This window comes from Plectropomus leopardus, chromosome 23 (assembly GCF_026936395.1).
Source record: "Plectropomus leopardus strain MGB_pleo_1.0 chromosome 23, ASM2693639v1, whole genome shotgun sequence".
NCBI classification, from domain to species: domain Eukaryota; kingdom Metazoa; phylum Chordata; class Actinopteri; order Perciformes; family Serranidae; genus Plectropomus; species Plectropomus leopardus.
The window spans coordinates 17386772-17409543 of NC_142198.1; the positions used below are offsets into that span (position 1 = coordinate 17386772).

The 22772-nt window shown below is 36.6% G+C and overlaps 2 protein-coding genes across 3 annotated transcripts in view; one reads left to right on the forward strand and one right to left on the reverse strand.

Moving 5' to 3' along the window:
* The first annotated feature begins 39 nt into the window (after positions 1-39).
* On the forward strand, positions 40-11726 carry ino80b (INO80 complex subunit B). The gene is made up of 6 exons (XM_042512732.2): positions 40-259; positions 1209-1353; positions 2009-2189; positions 2278-2438; positions 3012-3184; positions 11014-11726. Exons 2-6 carry the CDS (start codon positions 1314-1316, stop codon positions 11476-11478), a joined length of 1020 nt encoding a protein of 339 aa, XP_042368666.1. The 5' UTR covers positions 40-259; positions 1209-1313; the 3' UTR covers positions 11479-11726.
* A 140-nt stretch (positions 11727-11866) lies between these two features.
* Positions 11867-22772, reverse strand: part of intu (inturned planar cell polarity protein) — a 36673-nt gene continuing 25767 nt past the window's right edge. For both annotated transcript variants that reach the window (XM_088073323.1, XM_042512731.2), the window contains exons 16-17: positions 12129-12271; positions 11867-12026 (exon numbers count right to left, since the gene is read on the reverse strand). In XM_088073323.1, the coding sequence (XP_087929449.1) occupies positions 11915-12026; positions 12129-12271 (255 nt within the window). In that variant the 3' untranslated portion in view covers positions 11867-11914. The remainder of the gene's footprint in view (positions 12027-12128; positions 12272-22772) is intronic.

Below are 22772 nucleotides of genomic sequence, written 5' to 3' on the forward strand. Positions count from 1 at the left end.
TAGCTGACCGGAAATGACGCGGCGGGCACTTCCGTGTTGTTCAGTTTGAATCGGCGGTGCCAACTGGCTGCATCTCCGCCAAAACAGTGTAACTTTAGCTTAATTTTAAGTCTCTTACAGACAGAAATACTCAGGATTTGCCGTTTATGCACCACTTTTTTCGTTCAAACTTCAAACTCGGATCTGTTTTGACGATGGGAGTCTTTTCAGGCGTCGACTACGTGCTAGCTAATGTTAGCTAACATCCCGGCTACATACGGTAAGTTGCGCTTCAAGCTAACGGGCTCCTTCATTTAACTTATATTGTTTTCTTAATCGATAATTATTGTGCTGCAACGGTTTAACTAACATTAAACATTAAGATAAGAAACTTCAAATGCACTTCGATAAACGTAGCGGTTACCTCTAGTGTTAGCGTAGTTTACTTGAGCTAGCTAATACATCGCTGCTGCTTACGTGCGACAAACAGTGACTTTAGTTTAATTTTAAGTCTGTTTCTGACAAAAATACCACCGTGATGTTGTTTATGCTCCGCGTTTTCCTTTAAAACGTGTATCTTGAACCTATGATACAAGCGATGGGAGTGTTTTTAGGCGTTAAGTATGTGCTAGTTAATGTTAGCAAACATCCGGCTAAATGAAGCAAGTTGCTGTTCAAGCTTATTTACTTACTATATTGTTTTCTCGATGATTGAACAACAATGTGAACTTTACACGCAGTTAAATCAAAACGGATCTGTTGCCTTAGTTTTTTGTTAGTTGTTTGTTTATCTCAGTCTTGTTTACTGCTACAGTAATGCCGGATACGCACTACAAACAGTGTAACTTTGGCTCGGTGTAATTCACCTGCAGTCAAAATATCTCAGGATTTTCGTTTGTGCCACACGTTTCTCTTCGAAACTGTGTCCTCTAATCTGTTTATGCGATGGTCGTCTTATTAGGCGTTACATGAATGCTAGCTAATGTTAACGATCACCTCGATAAATATGTATGTAAATATATTCAATGCACAGTAAAGGTCAAAGTAAAGGTGAGAATAAAAATGCCCTTTTTAAAGCAACTTGGCCAACTTAACCCTTTGAATCTTGAGGAACTGCCTTGATTTCTGTCAAAGACATGGGGTGCAACTTGCACATAAATACTTGCTAAAAAAGGGTAATTATGACTTGTTTTTCTAGCGTTTTAAAAATTGTGCTTCTCTTTCTGCAGAGTCTGCTCCGTTTTCCCGATAACTTTCCAGCTGCTATGTAGCGCTGCAGACCGGCTGTCCAGTGTCCTCTCCTTGGTGCATAGATCTGTTGTTTTATCGTTTCAATGGGGAAAAGAAAAGACATGATTCACCCCAGGTTTCTCGGTGAGTATATTTAAGATCCAATACCATATATGCAAAATATGCATCCTTACTTTGACTGGTTTCTTCCTGTTTATATTATTTATTTATCTTCATCTCATTGTTGTCATCTTTATATTTTATATTTGTACTCATCACACTTTATATTCCATCTGCAGCTTAGCAGTTTCCCTTGAGATTTATAAAATATTGTATCTTAAAGCTAATGCAAGAGTGCTGTTAAAAAAGTTGAAATGCTAAAACTGTTTTGGAGGTGTTGATTCAACTTTATGGTCATTTTGAAAAATTTTTGCACCAGCTACCAGCCAAATGTTATATGTATATATGCAAGTGGCTGGTAGATTTTAGAAACGTGAATTTTAATAAACTGGGAACTTAGTATGAAACATTCACTTAATTATACCAACAGCTGGTTCTGGGTTCAGTGTTTAGTTGAGCTGCAATTATGTGCCTCAAGAAAAACTCAAGTCTTATATTTTGTTTATTTTGTTGAAATTTTACATTTGTTGTAAGCAGATGCCAAATAATATCAGTGAAAACTTACATTGTTATTGCATCATATGAATCTGAATCAACACAGGTGCATTTGGATGACAAAACAATTTCACATTTCAGTGTTTCTTGTATTCATTTGTTGCATTTCCCTCGTCCTCTTCAGGTGAAGGCGGCTCCAGCCTGCACAGCATTCACAAGCGGAAACACAAAAAACACAAGAAGCACAAGAGGAAGCACCACAGCTTCGCCGAGGCCCCGGAGCCCGAGCCCGTCGTGGTTCCTCGGCCTCCTCCGCAGCTCCGACTCAAGATCAAACTGGGCGGACAGACGCTGGGGACCAAGAGGTGAGACGGGAGGTGGAAAAGTGGCCGGTTTGTTGGTGAATCAAAGCGTCAGCTGCATCTAAAACGTGTTTCCTGTTGTCTCTTTCAGTGTTCCCACCTTCACGGTTCACCCCGGTGTGGCTGGTCCTCCCTCTCCCTTGATGATAATTAATAATGTTGATGATGATGATGACGATGATGATGATGACGACGATGATGATGAAGACGATGAGCCCTCGGTACCTTTGGAGCAGTATCGGGCCTGGCTGGGTAAGTTAGAAGTACTTCATGCTAAGATCCTACACGTTGATGAAAAATTTAATCCTGTCAGTAAAACGGATTATCTAGGGTTTATTTATTATAATATTGTGACAAATTTATGTTTCCTTTTCTTCGTCTAAATGTTTTGAAAATGACTGAAATTAACTATTAATGCATCCACCCACTTATCAGTGTTTTGTTGTTCCCAGAGGCCGTGTTATTACACATAAACAATTTACTCACCTAATGTTTTTGTTTCTGAATTAACAAGATTATTATCTCAGAATATTAAAGTATTTTTATTTCACAGAAAAAACAACTCTGCTTTTGTTTTTTCTGTACTGAAATAATTTTGTTAATTCTTTATTTTCCAAATAATACATTATTTTGTTAGTCCATGATGCCTTATTAAAGATGGCATTGATAATGGTACAAATGATATTTTTACACATCCATTGAATGATAAACAAAAGCTTTAATATTTGTGATTTTTATCCCATCACTAACCTTTGCACTTGTCAGTAGCACAGTGAATATAAATTAACTTTTTATAACAGTTTTTTCTTATTTGTTGTGTATCAGATGAAGACAGCAACCTGGCCACGTCCCCGATGCCAGACATGGACTCAGACTCCATGTTGGGCGGGCCGGTGGACGAGGAGGAGCGGTGGCTGGACGCTCTGGAGAAGGGAGAGCTCGACGACAACGGAGAGCTGAAGAAGGAGATCGACGAGTCTCTGCTCACAGCCAGACAGGTAAGACAACACTATTTTCTCATGTTTTTAACGCTGGTCAGAGTTCTTAGTGCAAATTTTGACGTCATGACTTGACTTTTTTGTTCTGTTTTATATGACATACTATGCCGTGACTTTTTAAAAGTTTTTTTTTTTTTAAAAACGTACATTACTGTGACTTTTTTGTGCTATTTTGAATAACACCATAACAATGACTAATTTTATACTATTTAAAATGACGTGCTATACAATGACTTCTTTATTCTATTTTATATGACATACTATACAGTAACATTTTTTTTAACTTTTCTTTACATGATATACTATTTCTACTACTTTTTGTAGTATGACCTTTTTATACGATTTTGAGCGACATGCTATAGTATGACATTTCGGTGTGATTGTTGACCCAATGCTATAGTATGACATTTTGGTGTGATTGTTGACCCAATGCTATAGTATGACTTTTTGATGCGATTTTGGACCCAATGCTATAGTATGACATTTTGGTGTGATTTAAGACCCAATGCTATAGTATGACTTTTTGATGCGATTTTGGACCCAATGCTATAGTATGACATTTTGGTGTGCTTTCGGACCACATGCTATAGTATGACATTTTGATGTGATTTTGGACCCAATGCTATAGTATGACATTTTGGTGTGATTTAAGACCCAATGCTATAGTATGACTTTTTGATGCGATTTTGGACCCAATGCTATAGTATGACATTTTGGTGTGATTTAAGACCCAATGCTATAGTATGACTTTTTGATGCGATTTTGAACGACATGCTATAGTATGACTTTTTAATGTGATTTTGGACCCAATGCTATAGTATGACTTCTTGATGCGATTTTGAACAACATGCTGTAGTATGACTTTTTTATGTGCTTTTGGACCCAATGCTATAGTATGACATTTTGGTGTGATTGTTGACCCAATGCTATAGTATGACATTATGGTGTGATTGTTGACCCAATGCTGTAGTATGACATTTTGGTGTGATTTAAGACCCAATGCTATAGTATGACTTTTTAATGTGCTTTTGGACCCAATGCTATAGTATGACATTTTGGTGCAATTTTGGAGAACATGCTATAGTATGACATTTTGATGCGATTTTGAACGACATGCTATAGTATGACTTTTTAATGTGCTTTTGGACCCAATGCTATAGTATGACTTTTTGATGCGATTTTGAACGACATGCTTTATAGTTTGGCATTTTGGTGCAATTTCAGACCCAATGCTATAGTATGACATTTTGGTGTGATTGTTGACCCAATGCTATAGTATGACCTTTTGATGCGATTTTGAACGACATGCTATAGTATGACATTTTGGTGTGATTGTTGACCCAATGCTATAGTATGACTTTTTAATGCGATTTTGAACCACATGCTATAGTATGACTTTTTAATGTGATTTTGGACAACATGCTATAGTATGACATTTTGGTGTGATTGTTGACCCAATGCTATAGTATGACATTTTGGTGTGATTGTTGACCCAATGCTATAGTATGACATTTTGGTGCAATTTTGGAGAACATGCTATAGTATGACATTTTGATGCGATTTTGAACCACATGCTACAGTATGACTTTTTAATGTGATTTTGGACCCAATGCTATAGTATGACTTTTTAATGTGCTTTTGGACCCAATGCTATAGTATGACATTTTAGTGTGATTGTTGACCCAATGCTATAGTATGACATTTTGGTGTGATTGTTGACCCAATGCTATAGTATGACATTTTGGTGCAATTTTGGAGAACATGCTATAGTATGACATTTTGATGCGATTTTGAACCACATGCTATAGTATGACTCTTTAATGTGATTTTGGACCCAATGCTATAGTATGACTTTTTGATGCGATTTTGAACGACATGCAATAGTATGACTTTTTAATGTGCTTTTGGACCCAGTGCTATAGTATGACATTTTTGTGTGATTGTTGACCCAATGCTATAGTATGACATTTTGGTGCACTTTGGAACGACATGCTATAGTATGACATTTTGGTGCAATTTGGAACGACATGCTATAGTATGACTTTTTATGTGCTTTTGGACCACATGCTATAGTATGACTTTTTGATGTGATTTTAAACCCAATGCTATAGTATGACTTTTTAATGTGATTTTGGACCCAATGCTATAGTATGACATTTTGGTGTGATTGTCGACCCAATGCTATAGTATGACCTTTTGATGCGATTTTGAACGACATGCCATAGTATGACATTTTTGTGTGATTGTTGACCCAATGCTATAGTATGACTTTTTAATGCGATTTTGAACCACATGCCATAGTATGACATTTTTGTGTGATTGTTGACCCAATGCTATAGTATGACCTTTTGATGCGATTTGAACGACATGCTATAGTATGACATTTTTGTGTGATTGTTGACCCAATGCTATAGTATGACTTCTTGATGCGATTTTGAACGACATGCTATAGTATGACTTTTTAATGTGCTTTTGGACCCAATGCTATAGTATGACTTTTTAATGTGCTTTTGGACCCAATGCTATAGTATGACATTTTAGTGTGATTGTTGACCCAATGCTATAGTGTGACCTTTTGATGCGATTTTGAACGACATGCCATAGTATGACATTTTTGTGTGATTGTTGACCCAATGCTATAGTATGACTTTTTAATGCGATTTTGAACCACATGCCATAGTATGACATTTTTGTGTGATTGTTGACCCAATGCTATAGTATGACTTCTTGATGCGATTTTGAACGACATGCTATAGTATGACATTTTTGTGTGATTGTTGACCCAATGCTATAGTATGACTTTTTGATGCGATTTTGAACCACATGCTATAGTATGACATTTTTGTGTGATTGTTGACCCAATGCTATAGTATGACCTTTTGATGCGATTTGAACGACATGCTATAGTATGACATTTTTGTGTGATTGTTGACCCAATGCTATAGTATGACTTCTTGATGCGATTTTGAACGACATGCTATAGTATGACTTTTTAATGTGCTTTTGGACCCAATGCTATAGTATGACTTTTTAATGTGCTTTTGGACCCAATGCTATAGTATGACATTTTTGTGTGATTGTTGACCCAATGCTCTAGTATGACTTTTTGATGCGATTTTGAACCACATGCTATAGTATGACTTTTTAATGTGATTTTGGACCCAATGCTTTAGTATGACATTTTGGACTGCTTTCGGACCACATGCTATAATATGACATTTTGGTATGATTGTTGACCCAATGCTATAGTATGACTTCTTGATGCGATTTTGAACGACATGCTGTAGTATGACTTTTTAATGTGCTTTTGGACCCAATGCTATAGTATGACATTTTGGTGTGATTGTTGACCCAATGCTATAGTATGACATTATGGTGTGATTGTTGACCCAATGCTGTAGTATGACATTTTGGTGTGATTTAAGACCCAATGCTATAGTATGACTTTTTAATGTGCTTTTGGACCCAATGCTATAGTATGACATTTTGGTGCAATTTTGGAGAACATGCTATAGTATGACATTTTGATGCGATTTTGAACCACATGCTATAGTATGACTTTTTAATGTGCTTTTGGACCACATGCTATAGTATGACATTTTGGTGTGATTGTTGACCCAATGCTATAGTATGACATTTTGGTGTGATTGTTGACCCAATGCTATAGTATGACCTTTTGATGCGATTTTGAACGACATGCTATAGTATGACATTTTTGTGTGATTGTTGACCTAATGCTATAGTATGACTTTTTAATGCGATTTTGAACGACATGCTATAGTATGACTTTTTAATGTGATTTTGGACCCAATGCTTTAGTATGACATTTTGGTGTGATTGTTGACCCAATGCTATAGTATGACTTTTTGGTGTGATTGTTGACCCAATGCTATAGTATGACATTTTGGTGCAATTTTGGAGAACATGCTATAGTATGACATTTTGATGCGATTTTGAACCACATGCTACAGTATGACTTTTAAATGTGATTTTGGACCCAATGCTATAGTATGACTTCTTGATGCGATTTTGAACGACATGCTATAGTATGACTTTTTAATGTGCTTTTGGACCCAATGCTATAGTATGACATTTTGGTGTGATTGTTGACCCAATGCTATTGTATGACATTTTGGTGCAATTTTGGAGAACATGCTGTAGTATGACTTTTTAATGTGCTTTTGGACCTAATGCTATAGTATGACATTTTAGTGTGATTGTTGACCCAGTGCTATAGTATGACCTTTTGATGCGATTTTGAACGACATGCTATAGTATGACTTTTTAATGTGATTTTGGACCCAATGCTATAGTATGATTTTTTGATGCGATTTTGAACAACATGCTATAGTATGACATTTTGGTGTGATTGTTGACCCAATGCTATAGTATGACCTTTTGATGCGATTTGAACGACATGCTATAGTATGACATTTTTGTGTGATTGTTGACCCAATGCTATAGTATGACTTCTTGATGCGATTTTGAACGACATGCTATAGTATGACTTTTTAATGTGCTTTTGGACCCAATGCTATAGTATGACTTTTTAATGTGCTTTTGGACCCAATGCTATAGTATGACATTTTTGTGTGATTGTTGACCCAATGCTCGAGTATGACTTTTTGATGCGATTTTGAACCACATGCTATAGTATGACTTTTTAATGTGATTTTGGACCCAATGCTTTAGTATGACATTTTGGACTGCTTTCGGACCACATGCTATAGTATGACATTTTGGTGTGATTGTTGACCCAATGCTATCGTATGATTTTTTGATGCGATTTTGAACAACATGCTGTAGTATGACTTTTTAATGTGCTTTTGGACCCAATGCTATAGTATGACATTTTGGTGTGATTGTTGACCCAATGCTATAGTATGACATTTTGGTGTGATTGTTGACCCAATGCTATAGTATGACATTTTGGTGTGATTGTTGACCCAATGCTATAGTATGACTTTTTAATGTGCTTTTGGACCCAATGCTATAGTATGACATTTTGGTGCAATTTTGGAGAACATGCTATAGTATGACATTTTGATGCGATTTTGAACCACATGCTACAGTATGACTTTTTAATGTGATTTTGGACCCAATGCTATAGTATGACATTTTGATGCGATTTTGAACGACATGCCATAGTATGACATTTTAGTGTGATTGTTGACCCAATGCTATAGTATGACCTTTTGATGCGATTTTGAACGACATGCTATAGTATGACATTTTTGTGTGATTGTTGACCTAATGCTATAGTATGACTTTTTGATGCGATTTTGAACGACATGCTATAGTATGACTTTTTAATGTGATTTTGGACCCAATGCTTTAGTATGACATTTTGGTGTGATTGTTGACCCAATGCTATAGTATGACTTTTTGGTGTGATTGTTGACCCAATGCTATAGTATGACATTTTGGTGCAATTTTGGAGAACATGCTATAGTATGACTTTTTAATGTGCTTTTGGACCCAATGCTATAGTATGACTCTTTAATGTGATTTTGGACCCAATGCTATAGTATGACTTTTTGATGCGATTTTGAACGACATGCTATAGTATGACTTTTTAATGTGCTTTTGGACCCAATGCTATAGTATGACATTTTAGTGTGATTGTTGACCCAATGCTATAGTATGACCTTTTGATGCGATTTTGAACGACATGCTATAGTATGACATTTTTGTGTGATTGTTGACCCAATGCTATAGTATGACTTTTTGATGCGATTTTGAACGACATGCTATAGTATGACATTTTTGTGTGATTGTTGACCCAATGCTATAGTATGACCTTTTGATGCGATTTGAACGACATGCTATAGTATGACATTTTTGTGTGATTGTTGACCCAATGCTATAGTATGACTTCTTGATGCGATTTTGAACGACATGCTATAGTATGACTTTTTATGTGCTTTTGGACCCAATGCTATAGTATGACTTTTTAATGTGCTTTTGGACCCAATGCTATAGTATGACATTTTAGTGTGATTGTTGACCCAATGCTATAGTATGACCTTTTGATGCGATTTTGAACGACATGCCATAGTATGACATTTTTGTGTGATTGTTGACCCAATGCTATAGTATGACTTTTTGATGCGATTTTGAACCACATGCCATAGTATGACATTTTTGTGTGATTGTTGACCCAGTGCTATAGTATGACTTCTTGATGCGATTTTGAACGACATGCTATAGTATGACTTTTTAATGTGCTTTTGGACCCAATGCTATAGTATGACTTTTTAATGTGCTTTTGGACCCAATGCTATAGTATGACATTTTGGTGTGATTGTTGACCCAATGCTATAGTATGACTTTTTAATGCGATTTTGAATCACATGCTATAGTATGACTTTTTAATGTGCTTTTGGACCCAATGCTATAGTATGACATTTTGGTATGATTGTTGACCCAATGCTATAGTATGACTTCTTGATGCGATTTTTAACGACATGCTATAGTATGACTTTTTAATGTGCTTTTGGACCCAATGCTATAGTATGACTTTTTAATGTGCTTTTGGACCCAATGCTATAGTATGACATTTTGGACTGCTTTCGGACCACATGCTATAATATGACATTTTGATGTGATTTTAGACCCAATGCTATAGTATGACTTTTTGATGCGATTTTGAACCACATGCTGTAGTATGACTTTTTAATGCGCTTTTGGACCCAATGCTATAGTATGACATTTTGGTGTGATTGTTGACCCAATGCTATAGTATGACTTTTTAATGTGATTTTGGACCCAATGCTATAGTATGACATTTTGGTGTGATTGTCGACCCAGTGCTATAGTATGACATTTTGGTGTGATTTTGAACGACATGCTTTATAGTTTGGCATTTTGGTGCAATTTTAGACCCAATGCTATAGTATGACTTTTTAATGTGATTTTGGACCCAATGCTATAGTATGACATTTTGGTTTGATTGTTGACCCAATGCTATAGTATGACTCTTTAATGTGATTTTGAACGACATGCTATAGTATGACTTTTTAATGTGCTTTTGGACCCAATGCTATAGTATGACATTTTTATGTGCTTTCGGACCACATGCTATAGTATGACATTTTGGTGTGATTGTTGACCCAATGCTATATAGTATGACATTTTGATGTGATTTTAGACCCAATGCTATAGTATGACATTTTGGTGTGATTGTTGACCCAATGCTATAGTATGACTTTTTGATGTGATTTTGAATGACATGCTATAGTATGACTTTTTAATGTGATTGTTGACCCAATGCTATAGTATGACTTTTTAATGTGATTTTGGACCCAATGCTATAGTATGACCTTTTGATGCGATTTTGAACAACATGCTTTATAGTTTGGCATTTTGGTGCAATTTTAGACCCAATGCTATAGTATAACTTTTTAATGTGAGTTTGAAGGACATGCTTTAGTATGACTTTTTAATGTGATTTTGGACCCAATGCTATAGTATGTTATTTCGGTGTGATTGTTGACCCAATGTTAAATCACATCAAAAAGTCATACTATAGCATTGGGTCCAAAATTACATTAAAAAGTCATACTATAGAATGTCGTTCAAAATCACACCAAAATGTCATACTATAGCATGTCGTCCAAAATTGGACGACATGCTATAGTATGACATTTTGGTGTGATTGTTGACCTTTTTTGGACATGTCATATTGTGACATTTGACCTTCTATACTGTGACTTCTTCATGCAGTTTTTAATAACATGCTACAGTAGAGGCTGAAAAATACCAGTTGCCCTTGAGTGTAGCCAGAAACATGTGTCCCTAACTGTTTTTTCTGTTCTGGTCCTGTTTAGAAAGCTCTGCTTCACAAGCAGCAGAGTCAGCCTCTGCTGGAGCTGCCCATGGGTTACAAGGAGAAAGAGATGACGGCTGAGATGATGCAGAAGCGGGAGGAACGGGCCCGAAAGAGACGACTTCAGGCAGCCAAGAAGGCCGAAGAGAACAAGAACCAGACAATAGAGAGACTGACAAAAACCAGCAAGGCCAAAATCAAAAGCATGAGAGAGAGGAAGTCCAAGCAGAATCAGTGTCCCATGGTCAGGTACAGCGACTCTGTCCAGGGCATGGCCATCTCCTTCCCAACAGGGGTCCCTGCTCCCACCCATGTGCCTCCCCGTCCTCCGCCAGGGGCCCCGATGAACTGTGGAGTCAGCGGCTGCACCAACCTCAAGAAATACTCCTGCTCAAAGACCAGGGTTCCTCTCTGCAGCCTCGAGTGCTATAAGAGGAACCTGCTGCTCGTTCAGAGCACGGCTTAAACTTTAAAGGATGAAAATACTAAAAATAGACGCAGTTTTGTTGGTACAATCTATGTGGTGATGCAATTATGCGCAGAGAAGCTTTGTCAATGCTTTTTCCTGCTGTGACACTGGTTACAATTATGCATATCATATAAACGCCTGTAAATATACAATATTTCTATTTGTGAAGACGACTTAAAATGTTAGGAGAAAGAGCAGAATTATGTAAAAGGTTTTGAAAGAATAAAAGAGGCACTGTTCTTCAATCTCATGTTTTTAAACAAATGACCATACAAAACTGTACATCTGAGACAAATCCAACACTGCATACAATGTGTTATATTTTCTCTGTAAACACTGATGCTGGTCTCACCGGAAAGTCTGGTCTGCGCTATTCAGAGGTAAACACGAAAGTTTCTGAGGTATTCACGAATAGTTCAAATTTTGTCTCTGATTAAAGGGCCAGGCCAAATGAGAGTCTGAAGGCCATCTCCACGGGAACTTCTGCCACGGAGTCATGGAAACACACGTAAAACTCCTGAGGGACAGGCTCGAGCAGCATCCGCCTTACAGATGAGATCGGGATTAGACGAAAGCGCTTAGATTTTGCTGTAATTGCCTGTCATGATTTAAAGCATGTTGATCAAAATATTTAAAAGTTGACATACCCGATGACCCAGTAAGTCATGGTGGGAGCAGCTTTCCTCTGGTCAGTCCAGTTCTCAGGTTTACACTGAAACAGGACCCCATGTTCCTTCACTGGACCCAGACCCCAACCACCACCCTGAGGCCTGTCTGCAGCCCGGCGACCCTGCGAGAGAGATAAAGTACAGTATGTAATTAAAACGATGTCTGTGAAAACGTCATAAAGCAAGTTCTGTGTTGTCAAAAATAGCATTTTTTAATTGTTTTCAACATTTTCAAACATTTTTAGGAGATGTCAAATTTTGACATTTTTGCCTTACTATAGTCTTGGATTTTTGGTCGGATTTTTCGACATGCCAAATTATGCTGTTTTGGACTTTTGTTGCAACTTTCTTTGCTATGGCGTGTTTTGGCAGGCTATTCTAAGCTGTTTCCAGCTGTTTTTAACAGTTTTTAGGACGGGTCAAATTTTGACATTTTGCCTTACTATAGTCTTGGATTTTTGGTCGGATTTTTCGACATGCCAAATTATGCTGTTTTTGGCTTTTGTTGCAACTTTCTTTGCTATGGCGTGTTTTGGCAGACTATTCTAAGCTGTTTCCAGCTGTTTTTAACAGTTTTTAGTACGGGTCATATTTTGACATTTTGCCTTACTATAGTCTTGGATTTTTGGTCGGATTTTTCGACATGGCAAATTATGCTTTTTTTGGCTCTTTTTGCAACTTTCTTTGCTATGGCGTGGTTTGGCAGGCTATTCTAAGCTGTTTCCAGCTGTTTTTAACAGTTTTGTAGGACGGGTCAAATTTTGACATTTTGCCTTACTATAGTCTTGGATTTTTGGTCGGATTTTTCGACATGCCAAATTATGCTGTTTTGGACTTTTTTTTGCAACTTTCTTTGCTATGGCATGTTTTGGCAGGCTATTCTAAGCTGTTTCCAGCTGTTTTTAACAGTTTTTAGGAGATGTCAAATTTTGACATTTTGCCTTACTATAGTCTTGGATTTTTGGTTGGATTTGTCAACATGCCAAATTATGCTGTTTTGGACTTTTTTTTGCAACTTTCTTTGCTATGGCGTGTTTTGGCAGGCTATTCTAAGCTGTTTCCAGCTGTTTTTAACAGTTTTTAGGACATGTCAAATTTTGACATTTTTGCCTTACTATAGTCTTGGATTTTTGGTTGGATTTTTCGACATGCCAAATTATACTGTTTTTGGCTCTTTTTGCAACTTTCTTTGCTATGGCGTGTTTTGGCAGGCTTTTTAAAGCTGTTTCCAGCTGTTTTTAACAGTTTTTAGGACGGGTCAAATTTTGACATTTTGCCTTACTATAGTCTTGGATTTTTGGTCGGATTTTTCAACATGCCAAATTATGCTTTTTTTGGCTCTTTTTGCAACTTTCGTTGCTATGGCGTGTTTTGGCAGGCTATTCTAAGCTGTTTCCAGCTGTTTTTAACAGTTTTTAGGACGGGTCAAATTTTGACATTTTGCCTTACTATAGTCTTGGATTTTTGGTCGGATTTTTCGACATGCCAAATTATGCTTTTTTTGGCTCTTTTTGCAACTTTCTTTGCTATGGCGTGTTTTGGCAGGCTTTTTAAAGCTGTTTCCAGCTGTTTTTAACAGTTTTTAGGACGGGTCAAATTTTGACATTTTTGCCTTACTATAGTCTTGGATTTTTGGTCGGATTTTTCGACATGCCAAATTATGCTGTTTTTGGCTTTTGTTGCAACTTTCTTTGCTATGGCGTGGTTTGGCAGGCTATTCTAAGCTGTTTCCAGCTGTTTTTAACAGTTTTTAGGAGATGTCAAATTTTGACATTTTTGCCTTACTATAGTCTTGGATTTTTGGTCGGATTTTTCAACATGCCAAATTATGCTTTTTTTGGCTCTTTTTACAACTTTCTTTGCTATGGCGTGTTTTGGCAGGCTATTCTAAGCTGTTTCCAGCTGTTTTAACAGTTTTAGGAGACGGTTCAAATTTTGACATTTTGCCTTACTATAGTCTTGGATTTTTGGTCGGATTTTTCGACATGCCAAATTATGCTGTTTTGGACTTTTTTTGCAACTTTCTTTGTTATGGCGTTTTTTGGCAGGCTTTTTAAAGCTGTTTCCAGCTGTTTTTAACAGTTTTTAGGAGATGTCAAATTTTGACATTTTTGCCTTACTATAGTCTTGGATTTTTGGTCGGATTTTTCAACATGCCAAATTATGCTTTTTTTGGCTCTTTTTGCAACTTTCTTTGCTATGGCGTGGTTTGGCAGGCTATTCTAAGCTGTTTCCAGCTGTTTTTAACAGTTTTTAGGAGATGTCAAATTTTGACGTTTTGCCTTACTATAGTCTTGGATTTTTGGTCGGATTTTTCGACATGCCAAATTATGCTGTTTTGGACTTTTTTTTGCAACTTTCTTTGCCATGGCGTGTTTTGGCAGGCTTTTTAAAGCTGTTTCCAGCTGTTTTTAACAGTTTTTAGGACGGGTCAAATTTTGACATTTTGCCTTACTATAGTCTTGGATTTTTGGTCGGATTTTTCGACATGCCAAATTATGCTGTTTTTGGCTTTTGTTGCAACTTTCTTTGCTATGGCGTGTTTTGGCAGGCTATTCTAAGCTGTTTCCAGCTGTTTTTAACAGTTTTTAGGAGATGTCAAATTTTGACGTTTTGCCTTACTATAGTCTTGGATTTTTGGTCGGATTTTTCAACATGCCAAATTATGCTTTTTTTGGCTCTTTTTGCAACTTTCTTTGCTATGGCGTGGTTTGGCAGGCTATTCTAAGCTGTTTCCAGCTGTTTTTAACAGTTTTTAGGAGATGTCAAATTTTGACATTTTTGCCTTACTATAGTCTTGGATTTTTGGTCGGATTTTTCAACATGCCAAATTATGCTTTTTTTGGCTCTTTTTGCAACTTTCTTTGCTATGGCGTGGTTTGGCAGGCTATTCTAAGCTGTTTCCAGCTGTTTTTAACAGTTTTTAGGAGATGTCAAATTTTGACATTTTTGCCTTACTATAGTCTTGGATTTTTGGTCGGATTTTTCGACATGCCAAATTATGCTGTTTTGGACTTTTTTTGCAACTTTCTTTGTTATGGCGTTTTTTGGCAGGCTTTTTAAAGCTGTTTCCAGCTGTTTTTAACAGTTTTTAGGACGGGTCAAATTTTGACATTTTGCCTTACTATAGTCTTGGATTTTTGGTCGGATTTTTCGACATGCCAAATTATGCTTTTTTTGGCTCTTTTTGCAACTTTCTTTGCTATGGCGTGTTTTGGCAGGCTATTCTAAGCTGTTTCCAGCTGTTTTTAACAGTTTTTAGGACGGGTCAAATTTTGACATTTTGCCTTACTATAGTCTTGGATTTTTGGTCGGATTTTTCGACATGCCAAATTATGCTGTTTTGGACTTTTTTTTGCAACTTTCTTTGCTATGGCATGTTTTGGCAGGCTATTCTAAGCTGTTTCCAGCTGTTTTTAACAGTTTTTAGGAGATGTCAAATTTTGACATTTTGCCTTACTATAGTCTTGGATTTTTGGTTGGATTTGTCAACATGCCAAATTATGCTGTTTTGGACTTTTTTTTGCAACTTTCTTTGTTATGGCGTTATTTGGCAGGCTTTTTAAAGCTGTTTCCAGCTGTTTTTAACAGTTTTTAGGACATGTCAAATTTTGACATTTTTGCCTTACTATAGTCTTGGATTTTTGGTTGGATTTTTCGACATGCCAAATTATGCTGTTTTTGGCTCTTTTTGCAACTTTCTTTGCTATGGCGTGTTTTGGCAGGCTTTTTAAAGCTGTTTCCAGCTGTTTTTAACAGTTTTTAGGACGGGTCAAATTTTGACATTTTGCCTTACTATAGTCTTGGATTTTTGGTCGGATTTTTCGACATGCCAAATTATGCTGTTTTGGACTTTTTTTTGCAACTTTCTTTGCTATGGCGTGTTTTGGCAGGCTATTCTAAGCTGTTTCCAGCTGTTTTTAACAGTTTTTAGGACGGGTCAAATTTTGACATTTTGCCTTACTATAGTCTTGGATTTTTGGTCGGATTTTTCGACATGCCAAATTATGCTGTTTTTGGCTTTTGTTGCAACTTTCTTTGCTATGGCGTGTTTTGGCAGACTATTCTAAGCTGTTTCCAGCTGTTTTTAACAGTTTTTAGGACGGGTCAAATTTTGACATTTTGCCTTACTATAGTCTTGGATTTTTGGTCGGATTTTTCGACATGCCAAATTATGCTTTTTTTGGCTCTTTTTGCAACTTTCTTTGCTATGGCGTGGTTTGGCAGGCTATTCTAACCTGTTTCCAGCTGTTTTTTAATAGTTTTGTAGGACGGGTCAAATTTTGACATTTTTGCCTTACTATAGTCTTGGATTTTTGGTCGGATTTTTCGACATGCCAAATTATGCTTTTTTTGGCTCTTTTTGCAACTTTCTTTGCTATGGCGTGTTTTGGCAGGCTTTTTAAAGCTGTTTCCAGCTGTTTTTAACAGTTTTTAGGACGGGTCAAATTTTGACATTTTTGCCTTACTATAGTCTTGGATTTTTGGTCGGATTTTTCGACATGCCAAATTATGCTGTTTTTGGCTTTTGTTGCAACTTTCTTTGCTATGGCGTGGTTTGGCAGGCTATTCTAAGCTGTTTCCAGCTGTTTTTAACAGTTTTTAGGAGATGTCAAATTTTGACATTTTTGCCTTACTATAGTCTTGGATTTTTGGTCGGATTTTTCGACATGCCAAATTATGCTTTTTTTGGCTCTTTTTACAACTTTCTTTGCTATGGCGTGTTTTGGCAGGCTATTCTAACCTGTTTCCAGCTGTTTTTAACAGTTTTTAGGACGGGTCAAATTTTGACATTTTGCCTTACTATAGTCTTGGATTTTTGGTCGGATTTTTCGACATGCCAAATTATGCTTTTTTTGGCTCTTTTTGCAACTTTCTTTTCTATGGCGTGGTTTGGCAGGCTATTCTAACCTGTTTCCAGCTGTTTTTTTATCATTTTGTAGGACGGGTCAAATTTTGACATTTTTGCCTTACTATAGTCTTGGATTTTTGGTCGGATTTTTCGACATGGCAAATTATGCTGTTTTGGACTTTTTTTTGCAACTTTCTTTGCTATGGCGTGTTTTGGCAGGCTTTTTAAAGCTGTTTCCAGCTGTTTTTAACAGTTTTTAGGACGGGTCAAATTTTGACATTTTGCCTTACTATAGTCTTGGATTTTTGGTCGGATTTTTCGACATGCCAAAATATGCTTTTTTTGGCTTTTGTTGCAACTTTCTTTGCTATGGCGTGTTTTGGCAGGCTATTCTAAGCTGTTTCCAGCTGTTTTTAACAGTTTTTAGGACGGGTCAAATTTTGACATTTTGCCTTACTATAGTCTTGGATTTTTGGTCGGATTTTTCGACATGGCAAATTATGCTGTTTTGGACTTTTTTTTGCAACTTTCTTTGCTATGGCGTGTTTTGGCAGGCTATTCTAAGCTGTTTCCAGCAGTTTTTAATAGTTTTGTAGGACGGGTCAAATTTTGACATTTTTGCCTTACTATAGTCTTGGATTTTTGGTCGGATTTTTCGACATGCCAAATTATGCTTTTTTTGGCTCTTTTTGAAACTTTCTTTGCTATGGCGTGTTTTGGCAGGCTTTTTAAAGCTGTTTCCAGCTGTTTTTAACAGTTTTTAGGACGGGTCAAATTTTGACATTTTGCCTTACTATAGTCTTGGATTTTTGGTCGGATTTTTCAACATGCCAAATTATGCTTTTTTTGGCTCTTTTTGCAACTTTCTTTGCTATGGCGTGTTTTGGCAGGCTATTCTAAGCTGCTTCCAGCTGTTTTCAACAGTTTTTAGGACGGGTCATATTTTGACGTTTTGCCTTACTATAGTCTTGGATTTTTGGTCGGATTTTTCGACATGCCAAATTATGCTTTTTTTGGCTTTTGTTGCAACTTTCTTTACTATGGCGTGTTTTGGCAGGCTATTCTAAGCTGTTTCCAGCTGTTTTTAACAGTTTTTAGGAGATGTCAAATGTTGACATTTTTGCCTTACTATAGTCTTGGATTTTTGGTCGGATTTTTCAACATGCCAAATTATGCTTTTTTTGGCTCTTTTTGCAACTTTCTTTGCTATGGCGTGTTTTGGCAGGCTATTCTAAGCTGTTTCCAGCTGTTTTTAACAGTTTTTAGGAGATGTCAAATTTTGACATTTTGCCTTACTATAGTCTTGGATTTTTGGTCGGATTTTTCGACATGCCAAATTATGCTTTTTTTGGCTCTTTTTGCAACTTTCTTTGCTATGGCGTGTTTTGGCAGGCTATTCTAAGCTGTTTCCAGCTGTTTTTAACAGTTTTTAGGACGGGTCAAATTTTGACATTTTGCCTTACTATAGTCTTGGATTTTTGGTCGGATTTTTCGACATGCCAAATTATGCTGTTTTGGACTTTTTTTGCAACTTTCTTTGCTATGGCGTGTTTTGGCAGGCTTTTTAAAGCTGTTTCCAGCTGTTTTTAACAGTTTTTAGGACGGGTCAAATTTTGACATTTTGCCTTACTATAGTCTTGGATTTTTGGTCGGATTTTTCGACATGCCAAATTATGCTGTTTTGGACTTTTTTTGCAACTTTCTTTGCTATGGCGTGTTTTGGCAGGCTATTCTAAGCTGTTTCCAGCTGTTTTTAACAGTTTTTAGGACGGGTCAAATTTTGACATTTTGCCTTACTATAGTCTTGGATTTTTGGTCGGATTTTTCAACATGCCAAATTATGCTTTTTTTGGCTCTTTTTGCAACTTTCTTTGCTATGGCGTGGTTTGGCAGGCTATTCTAAGCTGTTTCCAGCTGTTTTTAACAGTTTTTAGGAGATGTCAAATTTTGACGTTTTGCCTTACTATAGTCTTGGATTTTTGGTCGGATTTTTCAACATGCCAAATTATGCTTTTTTTGGCTCTTTTTGCAACTTTCTTTGCTATGGCGTGTTTTGGCAGGCTATTCTAAGCTGTTTCCAGCTGTTTTTAACAGTTTTTAGGAGATGTCAAATTTTGACATTTTGCCTTACTATAGTCTTGGATTTTTGGTTGGATTTGTCAACATGCCAAATTATGCTTTTTTTGGCTGTTTTTTGCAACTTTCTTTGCTATAGCGTGTTTTGGCAGGCTATTCTAAGCTGTTTCCAGCTGTTTTTAACAGTTTTTAGGAGATGTCAAATTTTGACATTTTGCCTTACTATAGTCTTGGATTTTTGGTCGGATTTTTCGACATGCCAAATTATGCTTTTTTGGACTTTTTTTGCAACTTTCTTTGCAATGGCGTGTTTTGGCAGGCTATTCTAAGCTGTTTCCAGCTGTTTTTAACAGTTTTTAGGAGATGTCAAATTTTGACATTTTTGCCTTACTATAGTCTTGGATTTTTGGTCGGATTTTTCGACATGCCAAATTATGCTGTTTTGGATTTTTTTTGCAACTTTCTTTGCTATGGCATGTTTTGGCAGGCTATTCTAAGCTGTTTCCAGCTGTTTTTAACAGTTTTGTAGGACGGGTCAAATTTTGACATTTTGCCTTACTATAGTCTTGGATTTTTGGTCGGATTTTTCGACATGCCAAATTATGCTTTTTTTGGCTCTTTTTGCAACTTTCTTTGCAATGGCGTGTTTTGGCAGGCTTTTTAAAGCTGTTTCCAGCTGTTTTTAACAGTTTTTAGGAGATGTCAAATTTTGACATTTTGCCTTACTATAGTCTTGGATTTTTGGTCGGATTTTTCGACATGCCAAATTATGCTTTTTTTGGCTCTTTTTGCAACTTTCTTTGCTATGGCGTGTTTTGGCAGGCTATTCTAAGCTGTTTCCAGCTGTTTTTAACAGTTTTTAGGACGGGTCAAATTTTGACATTTTGCCTTACTATAGTCTTGGATTTTTGGTCGGATTTTTCAACATGCCAAATTATGCTTTTTTTGGCTCTTTTTGCAACTTTCTTTGCTATGGCGTGTTTTGGCAGGCTATTCTAAGCTGTTTCCAGCTGTTTTTAACAGTTTTTAGGAGATGTCAAATTTTGACATTTTTGCCTTACTATAGTCTTGGATTTTTGGTCGGATTTTTCGACATGCCAAATTATGCTGTTTTTGGCTTTTGTTGCAACTTTCTTTGCTATGGCGTGTTTTGGCAGGCTATTCTAAGCTGTTTCCAGCTGTTTTTAATAGTTTTTAGGAGATGTCAAATTTTGGCGTTTTGCCTTACTATAGTCTTGGATTTTTGGTCGGATTTTTCGACATGCCAAATTATGCTTTTTTTGGCTTTTGTTGCAACTTTCTTTGCTATGGCGTGTTTTGGCAGGCTATTCTAACCTGTTTCCAGCTGTTTTTAACAGTTTTTAGGACGGGTCAAATTTTGACATTTTGCCTTACTATAGTCTTGGATTTTTGGTCGGATTTTTCGACATGCCAAATTATGCTTTTTTTGGCTCTTTTTGCAACTTTCTTTGCTATGGCGTGTTTTGGCAGGCTATTCTAAGCTGTTTCCAGCTGTTTTTAACAGTTTTTAGGAGATGTCAAATTTTGACATTTTTGCCTTACTATAGTCTTGGATTTTGGGTCGGATTTTTCAACATGCCAAATTATGCTTTTTTTGGCTTTTGTTGCAACTTTCTTTGCTATGGCGTGTTTTGGCAGGCTATTCTAAGCTGTTTCCAGTTGTTTTTAACAGTTTTTAGGAGATGTCAAATTTTGACATTTTTGCCTTACTATAGTCTTGGATTTTTGGTCGGATTTTTCGACATGCCAAATTATGCTGTTTTGGGCTTTTGTTGCAACTTTCTTTGCTATGGCGTGTTTTGGCAGGCTATTCTAAGCTGTTTCTAGCTGTTTTTAACAGTTTTTAGGAGATGTCAAATTTTGACATTTTTGCCTTACTATAGTCTTGGATTTTTGGTCGGATTTGTCGACATGCCAAATTATGCTGTTTTGGACTTTTTTTGCAACTTTCTTTGCTGTGGCGTGTTTTGGCAGGCTATTCAAAGCTGTTTCCAGCGGTTTTAAACAGTTTTTAGGAGATGTCAAATTTTGACATTTTTGCCTTACTATAGTCTTGGATTTTTGGTCGGATTTTTCAAAATGCCAAATTATGCTTTTTTTGGCTCTTTTTGCAACTTTCTTTACTATGGCGTGTTTTGGCAGGCTATTCTAAGCTATTTCCAGCTGTTTTTAACAGTTTTTAGGAGATGTCAAATTTTGACATTTTTGCCTTACTATAGTCTTGGATTTTTGGTCGGATTTTTCGACATGCCAAATTATGCTGTTTTGGACTTTTTTTGCAACTTTCTTTGCTATGGCGTTTTTGGCAGGCTTTTTAAAGCTGTTTCCAGCTGTTTTTAACAGTTTTTAGGATCGGTCAAATTTTGACATTTTTGCCTTACTATAGTCTTGGATTTTTGGTCGGATTTTTCGACATGCCAAATTATGCTTTTTTTGGTTGTTTTTGCAACTTTCTTTGCTATGGCGTGTTTTGGCAGGCTATTCTAAGCTGTTTCCAGCTGTTTTTAACAGTTTTTAGGAGATGTCAAATGTTGACATTTTTGCCTTACTATAGCCTTGGATTTTTGGTCGGATTTTTCGACACGCCAAATTATGCTGTTTTGGGCTTTTGTTGCAACTTTCTTTGCTATGGCGTGTTTTGGCAGGCTATTCTAAGCTGCTTCCAGCTGTTTTCAACAGTTTTTAGGACGGGTCATATTTTGACATTTTGCCTTACTATAGTCTTGGATTTTTGGTCGGATTTTTCAACATGCCAAATTATGCTTTTTTTGGCTTTTGTTGCAACTTTCTTTACTATGGCGTGGTTTGGCAGGCTATTCTAAGCTGTTTCCAGCTGTTTTTAACAGTTTTTAGGAGATGTCAAATTTTGACATTTTTGCCTTACTATAGTCTTGGATTTTTGGTCGGATTTTTCAACATGCCAAATTCTGCTTTTTTTGGCTTTTGTTGCAACTTTCTTTACTATGGCGTGTTTTGGTAGGCTATTCTAAGCTGTTTCCAGCTGTTTTAAACAGTTTTTAGGACGGGTCAAATTTTGACATTTTGCCTTACTATAGTCTTGGATTTTTGGTCGGATTTTTCGACATGCCAAATTATGCTTTTTTTGGTTGTTTTTGCAACTTTCTTTGCTATGGCGTGTTTTGGCAGGCTATTCTAAGCTGTTTCCAGCTGTTTTAAACAGTTTTTAGGACGGGTCAAATTTTGACATTTTGCCTTACTATAGTCTTGGATTTTTGGTCGGATTTTTCAACATGCCAAATTATGCTTTTTTTGGTTCTTTTTGCAACTTTCTTTGCTATGGCATGTTTTGGCAGGCTATTCTAAGCTGTTTCCAGCTGTTTTTAACAGTTTTTTGGGAGATGTCAAATTTTGACATTTTTGCCTTACTATAGTCTTGGATTTTTGGTCGGATTTTTCGACATGCCAAATTATGCTGTTTTGGACTTTTTTTGCAACTTTCTTTGCTATGGCGTTTTTTGGCAGGCTTTTTAAAGCTGTTTCCAGCTGTTTTTAACAGTTTTTAGGACGGGTCAAATTTTGACATTTTTGCCTTACTATAGTCTTGGATTTTTGGTCGGATTTTTCGACATGCCAAATTATGCTTTTTTTGGCTTTTGTTGCAACTTTCTTTACTATGGCGTGTTTTGGCAGGCTATTCTAAGCTGTTTCCAGCT